The 14,686-nt window shown below is 54.8% G+C and overlaps 1 protein-coding gene across 4 annotated transcripts; it reads left to right on the top strand.

The window, feature by feature from the left end:
• The first annotated feature begins 736 nt into the window (after window positions 1-736).
• Window positions 737-13,630, top strand: WDR73 (WD repeat domain 73). Of its 4 annotated transcripts, XR_010469759.1 has the most exons (12): window positions 737-897; window positions 1,253-1,320; window positions 1,869-1,957; window positions 3,675-3,763; window positions 4,786-4,853; window positions 5,715-5,879; window positions 6,938-7,306; window positions 7,757-7,991; window positions 8,338-8,654; window positions 12,761-12,903; window positions 13,033-13,110; window positions 13,492-13,630. XR_010469759.1 is itself a non-coding variant. In XM_065049719.1 (9 exons), the coding sequence occupies exons 1-8, from the start codon at window positions 836-838 to the stop codon at window positions 7,978-7,980; spliced, it is 1,134 nt and encodes a 377-aa protein (XP_064905791.1). In that variant the 5' UTR covers window positions 737-835; the 3' UTR covers window positions 7,981-7,991; window positions 8,338-8,697. The 4 variants fall into 4 exon arrangements, 1 of the variants encoding a protein (XP_064905791.1); XR_010469760.1 differs by lacking the exon at window positions 12,761-12,903; XR_010469761.1 differs by lacking the exons at window positions 8,338-8,654; window positions 12,761-12,903.
• The last annotated feature ends 1,056 nt before the right edge of the window (window positions 13,631-14,686 follow it).

Here is a 14,686-nt window from a genome sequence, read left to right as displayed (position 1 = left end):
TACTATGTATAAATATGTATTACGATGTATTACTATGTATTATGATGTACTATTTCATTTTATGTTTTATTATTTTATTTTATTATGTATTTCTTAGTATTTCTTATTTAATTATTGTTTTATTTTCATTTATTTTGTCATTTATTGTTTATTATTATTGTTTTAATTTTATTGTTTGATTTCCTTATTATCATTTCTAAATTATTATTATTTATTGCTATTTACTATTATTTTATAATTTATAATTTATTATTATTTTGACTTTATTATCCTATTTCATTATCTTTCTTATGTAATTCTTATTATTTATTATTTAATTATTGTTTTATCCCCAATTACTTTTATCATTTTTATTTATTATTTTTATTATTGTTTTGTATTTCGTTATCATTTCTAATTTATTATTACTTCTTACTATTTACTATTATTTTATTTTCATTATTTTACTTGATTATTTTTCTCATTTTTATTATTTATTATTACTTTTATTCTTCTTTATCACGTATATTATCCTTTCGATGATTCGTTATTCATTGTCGCTCCGTTACACCGGTTCGCACTAAGCAGCGCCGTGTGTCTGTTACACCAGGCGCCCGGTCCCCTTCCGCACACCCACATCCCCCTCCCCGGCTCCTCCGGGCGACCCCGCCGCTTGCTCAGCGCCCGAAACCAGCGGAAAACCCCAAATTTCCCCCTCAACCCCCAGGATTTTGTTCCCCCTTTAAATCAGCGCCGCCCAAACGCTTTCCCACCTCTTTTGACCCTCCCCGCCTCCCGTACGCGTCACACGGGCGCGCCGCTGCGTGACGTCACGAGCGCGCCGGGCGGTGTTGCCATGGAGATGGCGGGCGGCGAGGAGGAGGCGGCGGACGAATGGCTGATCCAGTCACTGCGAATGTGAGGCAACCGCGGGCCCCATCGCCGCCCCCCGGCCCCATCGCTCGCCCCCCGGCCCCATCGCTGCCCCCCGGCCCCATCGCTGCCCCCCGGCCCCATCGCTCGCCCCCCGGCCCCATCGCTGCCCCCCGGCCCCATCGCTGCCCCCCGGCCCCATCGCTCTCCCCCCGGCCCCATCGCTGCCCCTCGGCCCCATCGCTGCCCCCCGGCCCCATCGCTGCCCCTCGGCCCCATCGCTGCCCCCCGGCCCCATCGCTCCCCCCCCGCCCCATCGCCGCCCCCCCGGGCCCATCACTTCCCCCCCGGCTCCATCGCCGCCCCCCGGGCCCCCCTGATCTCCCGCTCCTCCCCGCAGGTACGAGGAGCTTCACACCTTCGAGCTCCAGGCGCCCACCCGCGTCATCGAATGGGCCCGGGGGAACCGTGAGTGTGGGGCGGGGGAAATGGGAAATGACCACGGGGAGGGGGGGAGAAGGGAGACCGGGGGTGGCCGAGGTGCAGGGTGGGACCCCAGGAGTGGGGGTGAGGGGTTGGGGCTGTACCGGGGTTCATAGAATCATAGAATCACAGACTAGTTTGGGTTGAAGGGACCTTCCCAGCTCCCCCAGTGCCCCCCCTGCCATGAGCAGGGACATCTTCACCAGCTCAGGTTGCTCAGAGCCCCGTCCAGCCTGGCCTGGGATGTCTCCAGGGATGGTTCATCTACCACCTCTCTGGCCAACCTGGGCCAGGCTCTCACCACCCTCAGGGCAACAATTCCTCATATCCAGCCTCAATCTCCCTCCTTTAGTTTAAACCGTCACCCCTTGTCCTGTCACAACAGACCCTGCTCAAAAGTCTGTCCCCGTCTTTCTCATCGGGCCCTGTATCACCCTGGGCTGGGTGCAGGGTTTGGGATGGACCTGGGGTCTGGCTCAGGGAGGGTGGGGTGTCCTTCACCACGTCCATGTTCTTTCATCCCCACCTCCAAGGTGTCTGTGTAGCCGGGTATGAGGACTCCGGTGGGAACGAGATCCTGCAGCTGCTCCCGCCGCCAACGCTGCAGGCGAAGGAGACACAGGTGGGTGGCGCAGCCGGGGTGGCACCAGGTCCCTCTGTCCCCCGTGGCCTCGTGTCTTCAGAGACCGAGCTGTGCTGGGCTTCACAAGCTGTTACCTGGTCTGTGCTGCTCTGACAAGGACTTGGCCAAGTTACAGCAGGTTTGGTTGAAAGGTAAAGCACGTAATTCACCCGGCTGCTGTCCGGGTGATGTGGCGCAAGTTGGAAGTCAAGTCCTGTAATCCCTCTGCTCTGTGGGCAGCTTGTGCTGTGAAAACTTCACCTCCACATCACAGAATCACAGGATGCCCTGAGCTGGAGGGACCCACAGATCATCGGTTCCAACTGCTGTCCCTGCAGTGACAACCCCACAGGTCACCCGTGTGTCTGAGGACGGTGTCCAGTCTCTTGTTGAACACTGTCAGGTTGGGCTGTGACACCTCCCTGGGAGCCTGTTCAGTGTCCAGCACCTCTGGGGAAGAACCTTTGCCTCATGTCCCACTGACCCCCTGGTGCATCTTCTGCCGTTCCCTGGGCTCTGTCATCGGTCACTAAAGAGTTCGACACCTCCGCTTCCTCCTCCCCTTGTGCGGAAGCTGTAGCCACGATGAGGTCTCTTAGTCTCCTCCAAGATGTGTCAATTACAGTGTTTTTTGGGGAAATAGGACAGATGGGGATGCACAGATGAACGGAGAAGGGACTTGCTGAGCAGCGAGGGTGGCCCGTGGGTGTGTGCTGCCTACACTGAAGCAGAAAGCGGAGCTTGGTCACTGGGTGAGTGAGAGCTCCTGAGCCAGATGTGCGCAGATGGCAACAAGCCCCATCAGAGCTCTTGGCAGGAGCTTTCTCTGTATGTTGTTTTTGCTTTAACTGTTTTGTGATCCTTCAGTCCTGTAGCTCCTGTTGAAATCGCAGAATCACAGAATGTCCTGAGTTGGGAGGGAGCCACAAGGATCATCGAGTCCAGCTCCTGTCCCTGCACAGGACAAGCTCAAAGTTAATCCCAGGGGATCTCCTCCCTCTGCTCCTGGTCCATGGTAGGGACGCTCAGACCGCTCATCAGCCCTCGCTGCAGCCCGTGAGAGGTTCAGCTGTTACAGACCATGAGTGAGACCCGAGGAGCTCAGGAGCTGAGTAATCCAGCCTGGAGAGGACAAATAAATGTGCAATTAAGGGAGTCATGGACTTATCTCGTAGGAAAAACCATAATCTTTGAATCACGTGAAGGTGACAAATTAATTTTGGACATAATTGAGAAATAGATTGCCATAACAGAATCATAGGATCATAGAATCATTTTGGTTGGGAAAGCCCCTCAAGATCATTGAGTCCAGCCGTTCTCCACCCCTGTCCCTGCCCCATGTCCTGAGAACCTCATGTCTGTCTGTCCAGCCCTCCAGGGCTGGTGACTCCAGCACTGCCCTGGGCAGCCTGTTCCAATGCCCCACAGCCCTTTGGGGAAGAAATTGTTCCCACATCCAACCTCAACCTCCCCTGGCGCAACTTGAGGCCGTTTCCTCTGCTCCTGGCGCTTGTTCCTGGGGAGCAGAGCCCGACCCCCCTGGCTCCAAGCTCCTTTCAGGCAGTTGTAAAGAGCATTGTGGGTGTTTCTGGACAAGCACGAGCTTTCCCAAGCAAGAACATGTCTCGTCTCTCTGTCTTTTATTTCTGTGATAACTGACCGCACCAAGTTCTGCACCATTAAGTGCGAAGAAATGATTTTGCCTCTTGATTTCCAGGGCCTGTGTCCAGAGAGAGATTTCAAGGTGGAATGCGGTGCATTTTCAAACCGCCCGGTGTACGGCCTGAAACACGTTCCGGACACCAGGTATGGCCACAGGATTGTGGAATCACAGAATGTCCTGAGCTGGAAGGGACCACAGGATCATGGAGTCCAACGTCTGTCCCTGCAGTGACAACCCCACAGGTCACCCGTGTGTCTGAGGACGGTGTCCAGTCTCTTGTTGAACACTGTCAGGTTGGGCCGTGACACCTCCCTGGGAGCCTGTTCAGTGTCCAGCACCTCTGGGGAAGAACCTTTGCCTCATGTCCCACTGACCCCCTGGCGCATCTTCCTTCGAGGAGGTGGCGAGGGGGCTTGTCCACTGCGATCAAGCTCCTTTTGCTTCTTCCCAACCCAACTGGTCAATCCCACCAGCTCCGAGAGCAGCGTGAGTCTGGGTGAGGATTTACCAGCCGGTGAAATGTAACATTCATCCCAGAGCCCCATCCTGCTCTTTGCAGAGGAGCCGTTTATCGGGGTGCTCAGCAAAACACAGGGCACCCCACTGTTGCCGTACCGAAAGCTGCAATGGTGTGTTTTTGGGGGGGCTGGCAGGGAGACCGAAGCCGCTGCTGGATAATTTGAACCCTTGGGGTGCTGGCGTTGGTGCTGACTCAGCAGGGATCCCTCCCTACCCCGTTTTGGGGCGGCGGGGCATGTGGAGCTTCCCAGCTCTGCCTTTTCCATCCCTGCGTGCGCATGTTCTGAAGGTTTTTTGTTTCCTGCTGTGGGTTGTAGACCAAGCCGACACGCTTCCCTCCGGCTGATTCACTTCACTCCTTCGCTTTTCCCCTCCTACACGAGCCCCTGTTGCTGCTTCGGGGCTCTTTGCGACGTTCCTAGTCTAGCGCTTTTGGAAAATGTGCTAATTAAATGCCGTTGTGTGTTAAATGCTGTGTAAAGCGCCCTGTTGTGAGGAGTTGTGGGATTATGGTCCTTGCAGCCCCATCTCTGCTCCATGCAGCGGGAGTGGCGGAGCACAGCCGTGCTCATCGGATTGGGGGAAGAAAAGGGTTGTTCTCTGCTCCTGAAGAGTTTTTTGGGGGGGTTTTTGTGTGTTTCCTCAGCTTGCTGGTGACGAGCGGCCCCCCCGACAGCTCCCTGCGGGTCTGGCAGGTGTCAGCGGAGGATTCGGGTAAGGAAACGTGTTTCTGAGCGCGAGTAGTTTCTCGATTCAGTCCTTGCGTCAGGCTCCTCCAACTTCCCCTTCTCCCTGGGTGTAAAATGACAGGATCACAGAATCATTTAGGTTGGAAAAGACCTTTAAGATGATCAAAGCCACCCCTGGCACTGCCTCGTGTCCCTGAGAACCTCATCTATGTGTATTTTCAACCCCTCCAGCACTGCCCTGGGCAGCCTGTTCCAATGCCCCACAGCCCTTTGGGCAAGAAATTGTTCCTAAATCCAACCTCAACCTCCCCTGGCGCAACTTGAGGCCGTTTCCTCTGCTCCAGTGGTGGATTTACACCTGTCAGCAGCTTTCCGCTTATTTAAGAGCTCTTACTCATACCAAAAAAAAACCCCTAATCATATAGTTGACATAATATTCTCTTAATAACTGCAAGCGTTAGAAATAAAGCACTTCACACATCAACTTTCACGATATATCACGAACCACCTCAGTTCTCCAAGCCCACGTCTGCCTGCTTCTAAAAGAGTGTAGTTGCTTTGTCTCCTGTTGTGAAACACTTCGAAACCACCAGAAAGGAAGTGCAAAATGTTAACGCGAGCATCCTTATTCTTCTTAATTGACAATAAACATGTTGCTTCGCAACTTTCCGCGCGTTCTGCTAGATTTTTAAATGGCTTGTTGTTGATATGTGCTGGATGTTTTGGAAAGAGTGGGTTTATTCTGGAGTGGGGGGATTGGTCATAATTGGGTTTCTTATGGGTTTAGTAGGTCGCTTTTAGCTTTAGGAGGCTGTGAAACGGCTTAATCTTGTGGATTACGTGACTCCTGATGTGCTTTACAACTGCTCACCTCTCTGTCGAATAGATGTCATTAAACCCGTCGGTGCCATCGCTGCAGAAAACGACGCTGGCCAACCTTGGGCTAAAATCGCAACGATTTCGGCCAAAGCCCCGTGGGTCCTTCACGGCTCGAGACTCGACAGCGTCCGAGTTACGGAGGTTGAATCGAGGAAAAACGTCTACACAGCAGGTATTTAAGCCAAGTCTAATGTCTGGTTTTGGAAAGCTGGCGTTTGGGCAAAGCCAAAGGTGATTCCTCAAGCGATGAATATTTACTGGGTGTCTTCTTTGACATGTGCCAAAGGTATAAAGGTATTTGCAGAAAGACTTGAGGAAAGAGGCCACAATGCTCTGGTCCATCTCCAGCTTCTTGCTGCCCCCCTGATGGTGATTTCTCAAGCTTCCGCACCAAATTTGTGCCCTACGAGAGCACGGTGGATGGTTTCAGTGCAAAGAGACGGGTTTGCAGAGGGTTTGTTGCGCGTGTTGTCCCAAGCGAGGGAGGTGATGGCCCATTGGGGTCATTGGAATCAACATCAACTTCTGAGCAAGCTGTGTGTTAGTCGGTGATCGGTCCGTGAGGGTGGGAGGAGGGTTGTTAAACCTTGTTAAACCAGCCCTGCCTTACCTCGAGGAGCTTAGTCCAGGCCTGGTTTGTTGGGGATCCTGGAGACCAGCTGCCTTCACCTACACAGTGCGATTCAGTCCCCACACGCCTCATCCCCGAGTGAGCAAAATCACAGAAACATTTCAGTTGGAAAAGACGTTTAAGATCATCAAATCCAACCATTTCCCATCCCTGTCCCTGCCCCATGTCCTGAGAACCTCATGTCCGTCTGTCCAGCCCTCCAGGGCTGGTGACTCCAGCACTGCCCTGGGCAGCCTGTTCCAATGCCCCACAGCCCTTTGGGGAAGAAATTGTTCCCACATCCAACCTCAACCTCCCCTGGCGCAACTTGAGGCCGTTTCCTCTGCTCCTGGCGCTTGTTCCTGGGGAGCAGAGCCCGACCCCCCCTGGCTCCAAGCTCCTTTCAGGCAGTTCAGAGATCAGAAGGTCTCCCCTCAGCTCCTGTTCTCCAGCTGAACCCCCCAGGTCCCTCAGCCGCTCCATCACACTTGTGCTCCAGCCCCTCACCAGCTCCATTCCCTTCTCTCCACTCGCTCCAGCACCTCAAGGCCTTTCTTGGGAGGGGAATCACTCAAACACTCTTTGTGCTGTCTGAAATCTGCGCCTCTATTTCTTCCCAGCATCCAGAACCAGCGAGGAGCTCAGCGACGTGGCGTTCCTGGACAGGAACACGGCGCTGCTGTGCTGTGCCGAGGGCCAGCTCTCCCTGGCCGACGTTCGGCAGGCTCAGGCTCCCTTGGAGGCCGCGTCCGTGCCCTGGGCGCCGTGTGGCGAGCGCTGGCGCATGGGGGTCGCAGCTCAGGGCTCCGATCCCGGCTCCCGGCCCGTCGCCCGTGTCTCGAGCGGGGGGCACCTCAGCCTGACGGACGTAAGGAAAACCTCGGAGTCCTTGGCTTGGGTGAAATGCCGATTTCCTCGTCCCAGCTCGGGCGCGGAGTTCCTGCGCGTCTCCTGGGCTCCTGCGCTGCAGGGCTGCCTTGCTGTCTCAGGTACGTGCTTTTGGGCAGAGATCTCTTTTTCTGGATGATCTTTTGCTCTGTATTTCTCTCCAATTCACCCCACTCTAAACACCCCAATTATTTAGAGCAGAGACATGAGCTAATCATCTCCAATGGGTTCTGGGGGGGCTCCCGCTTCCCTCCTGGGAGAACAAAAACCCCACATTCTTGGCCCTGATAGAGCCAGCGATACCACGCTGGTAAGACAGCAAAGCTGCCTCTTGGCCAGAGCTTTGCACATTCAAACCGGGAAATTTTCAGGCTTTTTGGGTCTGGCCTGTTCCAGACAAGCTCCTCGGAGGCTTGGAAGCTCCGCTGTCACAGGTTGTCACTCTGGGCCATCGTCCTTGTTTCTGTGTTTTGCCAGGAGAGGAGCTTGAGCTCGATAGGACTAGAGCAAAACAATAATAGTGCGGCCTCCCCGATTCCCTTTTATTGAAGGTTTCGATGGCACCGTGCACGTGTACGACACGCAGCGCTGGGACAGCTCCGGCCGGGAAGCCGAGCCGATATTTATCCACAAAGGCCACGCGTTGGGCGGAGCGGACAGCGGCGACGGCCCGTCCCTGGTGACAACGCACGCGTGGCACCCGCAGAAACCCAGAACCGTATTGTCAGCGGCGAGCGACGGTTCCCTGCACGTCTGGGAGTGGGTTCGGCCCTGAGGGAAGCGTGGGTAGGTGATACTTTCGCTGGGACGTGGCGCGTTTCCTGTTAATGTTCTTGTTTGCGTGGGCTGCGCGGCGCCTGTTTGCGCGCGGATGCTGCTTTGAGACACTTGTAGCGAACAGAACTGGCTGTAAAGTGTCTATACATCTTTGATTGTGTTACTTCTGTGTCCCGTCTTTCAAATGACAGCGCGGACTGTTTGCATCTGCTAGCAGAGAACATCCTGATGTCATTTTATCGCGGACCCGTGTCATGTCCGCGCTGCATTCTCAGAAGGAAACAGCCGAAAAAAGCGCGAGCGCCGTTTGAGGAAACGGGCTGTTCTGTGGCCTTTTTAACCCGCTGTTTTCCAGGCCCCGAGCGCCGAGGGGAAGGACGCGCGCCCCGCGGGGTGGGGACATCGCGTCACTCGTGTGCGTGTCACGAGGAGCCGCCACCGCTCAGGAAGTCGCAGCCTTGCAAAAAGGAACAGGAACGACATTTTCAGCCCCGGCCTGTTGGCAGCTTTACCCTCCCCCAACTGCAGAGCGCCCGCTCGAGAAAAAAGGACCTTGGTATCTTTTGGCTCTTTTCCCACCAGCCGAAAGTTTAAATTTGATCAAGCTAATGTGATTTCCTGGGCCCGAGGAAAGCAGGCGATGACTCCTGCAACGCCTACGCTGTTACCAAGGTGTTACTTGGGGGAATGAAAACTGTCTGCTCGTTATTTCCAATATTTAAAACGAGTGTGTTTTGTGGAGGAGGGAGTGGAGAGAGGGTGGCAGCGGGGCAAGGGAGGGGGTGTCACCTGCAAAGTGGGGAGACCCTGGTTTGTTCTGGCACTGGGGGTTCTTGTGCGGGAGCAGCCAGGATGCATCTTGGAGGGTGGGAGAACAGGAGCTGAGGGGAGACCTTCTGATCTCTGAACTGCCTGAAAGGAGCTTGGAGCCAGGGGGGTCGGGCTCTGCTCCCCAGGAACAAGCGCCAGGAGCAGAGGAATCGGCCTCAAGTTGCGCCAGGGGAGGTTGAGGTTGGATGTGGGAACAATTTCTTCCCCAAAGGGCTGTGGGGCATTGGAACAGGCTGCCCAGGGCAGTGCTGGAGTCACCAGCCCTGGAGGGCTGGACAGAGGACATGGGGCAGGGACAGGGATGGGTTATGGTTGGACTCGATGATCTTGAGGGGCTTTTCCAACCAAAATGATTCAATGATTATTATTGTGACCTTTCTGTACTTAAAAGGGGCCGATGAGAAAGATGGGGACAGACTTTTGAGCAGGGCCTGTTGTGACAGGACAAGGGGTGATGGTTTTAAACTAAAGGAGGGAGATTCAGGCCAGACATGAGGAAGAAATTGTTGCCCTGAGGGTGGTGAGAGCCTGGCCCAGGTTGGCCAGAGAGGTGGTGGATGAACCATCCCTGGAGACATCCCAGGCCAGGCTGGACGGGGCTCTGAGCAACCTGAGCTGGTGCAGATGTCCCTGCTCATGGACTCAGTGTCCCTTCCCACCCAAACCCTTCTGTGATTTGCTGTCCCCTCGCACTCTCAAGCTCCTTCTCAGGCTTATTTCTGGGATGGGAACGCAGAGGACGGATGCAAAGCGCTCCCCGTTTTCCTGGGTGTACACTGAGGTGTGAGCGGGGTTGAGGAGAGGGAAGATGGGGCACTGGGGTGCACGTTGTCCTTTGGGAGGCCGGCACTGGGATGTGCTGAGCTGATCTGCGCTGTCTCATGGCAACAGCTCTTTGCCTGTGTGTGCTGAGGCTGAATCCTCCTCTGTTCCACACGATAACAACACCACGGGGAAGCTCCACGCTGTTCATCACCTCCCAGGTCTCCTCCCAGCAGAAGCTCTTCCATTCCACACCCTAAACTTATCCCCCCCGGTGGGGGGATGTGGCAATGGATGCTCTGTCACCTGTCAAAGCCACAGCTCTGTGTCATCCAGATGCAGAGGTGAGGTTCTCAGGACATGGGGCAGTGCCAGGGCTGGGTTATGGTTGGACTCCATGATCTCGAGGGGCTTTTCCAACCAAAATGATTCTGTGATTCTATGAAATGCAACCAAAGCCGGTGCAGGGTCCTGTCCCTGGGGAGGAACCACCCCCAGCACCAGCACAGGTTGGGGTTGAGCTGCTGGGAAGCAGCTTTTGGAGAAGGACCTGGGAGTTGTGACAACAGGGTGACCATGAGCCACCAATGTGCCCTGTGGCCAAGAGGCCAACGGTACCTGGGTTGTGTGAGCAAGAGTGACCAGGAGGTCAAGGGAGGTTGTTGTCCCCCTCTGCTCTGCCCTGGTGAGGCCACATCTGCAGAACTGGGTCCAGTTTAAGGACAAGGAATCACTGGAGAGAGTCCAGGGAGGGACACGAAGATGCTGAGGGGTCTGGAGCATCTTTGTGATGAGGAGACACTGAGAGAGCTGGGGCTGTTGAGCTGGAGAAGAGAAGCTGAGAGGGATGTGATCAATGGATCAATATCTCAGGGTGGGTGTCAGAGGATGGACCAGACTCTGTTCAGTGGTGCCCAACGCCAGGGTGAGGGGCAACGGGCACAGACTGAAACACAGGAGGCTCCATCTGAACATGAGCAGAACCTTGTGTGCTGGGAGGTGCCAGAGCCTGGCCCAGGCTGCCCAGAGCGGGTGTGGAGTCTCCTGCTCTGAGACATTCAAACCCCCTGGGATCCTGTGTGATCCACTCTGGTGATCTTCCATTATCCTGACCCCGTCCCACATCAGCACAGAGGGGACAGGGAAGGAAATTCGCTTGGCTTCCTAGAGATACAGCACTTGAGCAACAGCAGTTTGTACACATCCAAACTTCCCTTTTTTTTCCCCGAAATAACTTTAAGCCGCCTTGGCCGGCTCGAACCGGCTTTGACAGGGGACGGGAAATGTCCGAAATAGTAAGTTCTTGCAGCTGCTGGACACGGGGCTGATACACAGAAGGGGGAATGTCCTTTAAAGGTGACGATGGAGAACTGGCGGTGAGGACGTTGCTCCCGGAATTGCACCACACGGACCTTCTGTTAACATGGGAACATCTGATCAGGGTCCAGTTTGTGACTGGGGCGACCTCGGCTTTGCTGGAGCCGGGTTTGCCCTTGGTGGGGAAGGTTGGGAGGGGTCTGGGCCGTCCCCGCGGGGCTGTCCCTCAATTCAGGCTCAGAAATCGGTGATTTTTGGCTCATCCCCCCATCCTGGCTCCTCCTGGTCGCAGGAGGGATGTGGAGCAGCGTGGTCCAGCCCCGATGCTGCTCCACGTCTCCATCCTCCTGGGACACCCACCAGGGCAGCTTGGCCGTGAACTTGAACCTCCTGCAATGCGCGGGCATCTCTGTGTCATTCCGAGGAGAAACTGGGGGGTTTTGGGGTGTCCATCCTCACTGCTCTGCCTGGTTCCTCCTCAGCCCCTTGCTGGGAAGACACGATTTCAAACCAAGAACAATTTGGGGGTTCATTCTGCAGTGCGCGGCTCTGAGCTGCGGCAACGCCGGGAGCTGCAGCGAGAGCAGGTTGGATCCCATGATCTCCAGGGTCTCTTCCAACCAAAGTGAGTCTGTGATTCACTCTCCTGTGCCCAAACAGACTGTGGGGGCAGAGTTAAAAATGTAATGCCAGTCTTTTATGCCACACCAGAGGCTGGTGGTTGCAGCGCTGCTGCTGACAGCGCTGTCAGGAAATAACAGAACAGAATAATGCGTGTTGAAGGACCTTCCAGCTCCCCCGGTGCCCCCCCTGCCATGAGCAGGGACATCTTCACCAGCTCAGGGTGCTCAGAGCCCCGTCCAGCCTGGCCTGGGATGTCTCCAGGGATGGTTCATCTACCACCTCTCTGGCCAACCTGGGCCAGGCTCTCACCACCCTCAGGGCCAACAATTCCTTATATCCAGCCTCAATCTCCCTCCTTTAGTTTAAAACCATCACCCCTTGTCCTGTCACAACAGGCCCTGCTCAAAAGTCTGTTCCCATCTTTCCTATCGGCCCCTTTTCAGTCCAGAAAGGCCGCACTAAGGTCTCCCTGGAGCTTCTGTTCTCCAGCTGAACACCCCAACTCTCTCAGCCTGTCCCCCAGCAGAGCTGTTCCAGCCTCGCATCATTCCTGGGGCTCCTCTGGCCCCTCTCCAGCAGCTCCATGTGTGTCCTGTGCTGAGGACCCGGAGCTCAAGGCTCCTGTTACAAACAGCAGGCCCGGGCGTGATTTAGGAAATTAAATGCAAAGCCGCACAGTACCCGGTGTGCACGATAAGATATTTGTTAAACGAGCGATATCCAGTCTGCATCCTGCTGAGGAACTTCTCGGAGCTGATGGTTTAAGTTGTGCCCTGAGGGGTTTGATATACTCGTGAATGAAGACACCAAAGAATCATAGAACCATTTTGGTTGGGAGAGAACCTCAAGATCATCAAGTCCAACCCTTCCTCCACCCCTGGCACTGCCCCATGTCCTGAGAACCTCCTGTCCGTCTGTCCAGCCCTCCAGGGATGGTGACTCCAGCACTGCCCTGGGCAGCCTGTTCCAATGCCCCACAGCCCTTTGGGGAAGAAATTGTTCCCACATCCAACCTCAACCTCCCCTGGCGCAACTTGAGGCCGTTTCCTCTGCTCCTGGCGCTTGTTCCTGGGGAGCAGAGCCCGACCCCCCTGGCTCCAAGCTCCTTTCAGGCAGTTCAGAGATCAGAAGGTCTCCCCTCAGCTCCTGTTCTCCAGCTGAACCCCCCAGGTCCCTCAGCCGCTCCATCACACTTGTGCTCCAGCCCCTCACCAGCTCCGTTCCCTTCTCTCCACTCGCTCCAGCACCTCAAGGCCGTTCTTGTGAGGTAATCCCACCACCCTCTGGCCACCGTTTTGAGCCCTGATGTGACTCTGTTGCCCTTGGTGCCACCATTTTGTGTCTGAGGCGATTTTGCTGCCCCTGGTGCCGCCATTTTGTGTCTGAGGTGATTTTGCTGCCCCTGGTGCCGCCATTTTGAGCCCTGAGCTGAGGGGCCCAAAACCGCCCCCAGCAATGGAGGTTTAGTTCACATCCTCCAACATTTCAGCATCGATCTGTGTGTTTTGTCCAACAGTTCAAAGCTCACAGGCTGCAAACACACCCATTGGGATGACACAAGCCAAACTGGCATCTTCGGTGGCCAAACAGCCAGGTAAGAGAGGCTTTTTGGGCGGGAAACCAAGGTACATACAGACCAGAGACCAACTGGGGGTCCCAGCGCCGAGCTCGGCTCAGGCAGCAGCTACTGGGAGCCTTAATTAATCATTAATAAATCAATTTAGCAGAGCAGCAGGACCGTGAGACGCTGCAACAAATTAATCTGTTCTTATCAGTCTGGGTTTGATTTTTGGGGTTGAAAGCAACAGAAAGGGGGGGTCACAACCCTCTGTACTCCCCCCAAAGCACCATCAGATGCCACATAAACCCCTGTTTTGCGTCAGCAAAACCAATAATTGTCCATATATATTTTATATATATATATTTTTTTTCCTTTTTTTCTGAGTTTAATAAACTAGAATAATTTATTTGACAGAACACGGAAACATCACAGATAACGGTGGAGAAACCGAAGGAGCAAGGTACCCGTGACCAAGTACAAAGAAACCACTTTACAAAAAAATAGAAAGGAAAAAAGAAAGAAAAATAAAATTTAAAAGTACCACGTTGCCCAACAGCTTTACCCAAAAATAACGGGGGAGGGGGGGGACACACACACACGTCACTGTGTCCCCATGGGGTGCTCTGAGGTGACAACGGCGACGGCACAATAAATAGTGAGGAACGGCCTCTGGGTGGGTGGGGAGACCCGAAATCCATGGGGGGGACCCGATATCCACCCAAACTCCATGGGGGGGACCCAAAATCCATGGGGGGGACCTGAAATCCATGGGGGGGACCCAAACTCCATGAGGAGAACCCGAAATCCATGGGGGGGAAACCCAAACTCCATGGGGGGGGACCCGAAATCCATGGGGGGGAACCCGAAATCCATGGGGGGGACCCAATATCCATGGGGGGGACCTGAAATCCATGGGGGGGGACCCAATATCCATGGGGGGGACCCAAAATCCATGGGGGGAATCCATGGGCGGGACCCAAAATCCATGGGGGGGAACCCGAAATCCATGGGGGGGACCCAATATCCATGGGGGGGGACCCGAAATCCATGGGGGGGGACCCAAAATCCATGGAGGGGACCCAAAATCCATGGGGGGGGACCCAAACTCCATGGGGGGGGACCCAAAATCCATGGGGGGGACTCAAAATCCATGGGGGGCGACTCAAAATCCATGGGGGGGAACCTAAACTCCATGGGGGGGGACCCAAAATCTATGGGGGGGGACCCAAACTCCATGAGGGGGGACCCAAACTCCATGAGGGGAACCCAAAATCCATGGGGGGGGACCCAATATCCATGGTGGGGGACCCAAACTCCATGGGGGGGGACCCAAAATCCATGGGGGGGACTCAAAATCCATGGGGGGGGACCCGAACTCCATGGGGGGAGACCCGAAATCCATGGGGGGGACCCAAAATCCATGGGCGAGACCAAATATCCATGGGGGGGACCCGAAATCCATGGGGGGGACCCAAACTCCATGAGGAGAACCCGAAATCCATGGGGGGGAACCCAAACTCCATGGGGGGGACCCAAAATCCATGGGGGGCGACTCAAAATCCATGGGGGGGGACCCAAACTCCATGGGGGGGGACCCGAAATCCATGGG

The sequence above is a fragment of the Columba livia genome, chromosome 1 (assembly GCF_036013475.1).
Source record: "Columba livia isolate bColLiv1 breed racing homer chromosome 1, bColLiv1.pat.W.v2, whole genome shotgun sequence".
NCBI classification, from domain to species: Eukaryota; Metazoa; Chordata; class Aves; order Columbiformes; family Columbidae; genus Columba; species Columba livia.
This window is presented reverse-complemented; position numbering and strand designations above follow the sequence as displayed.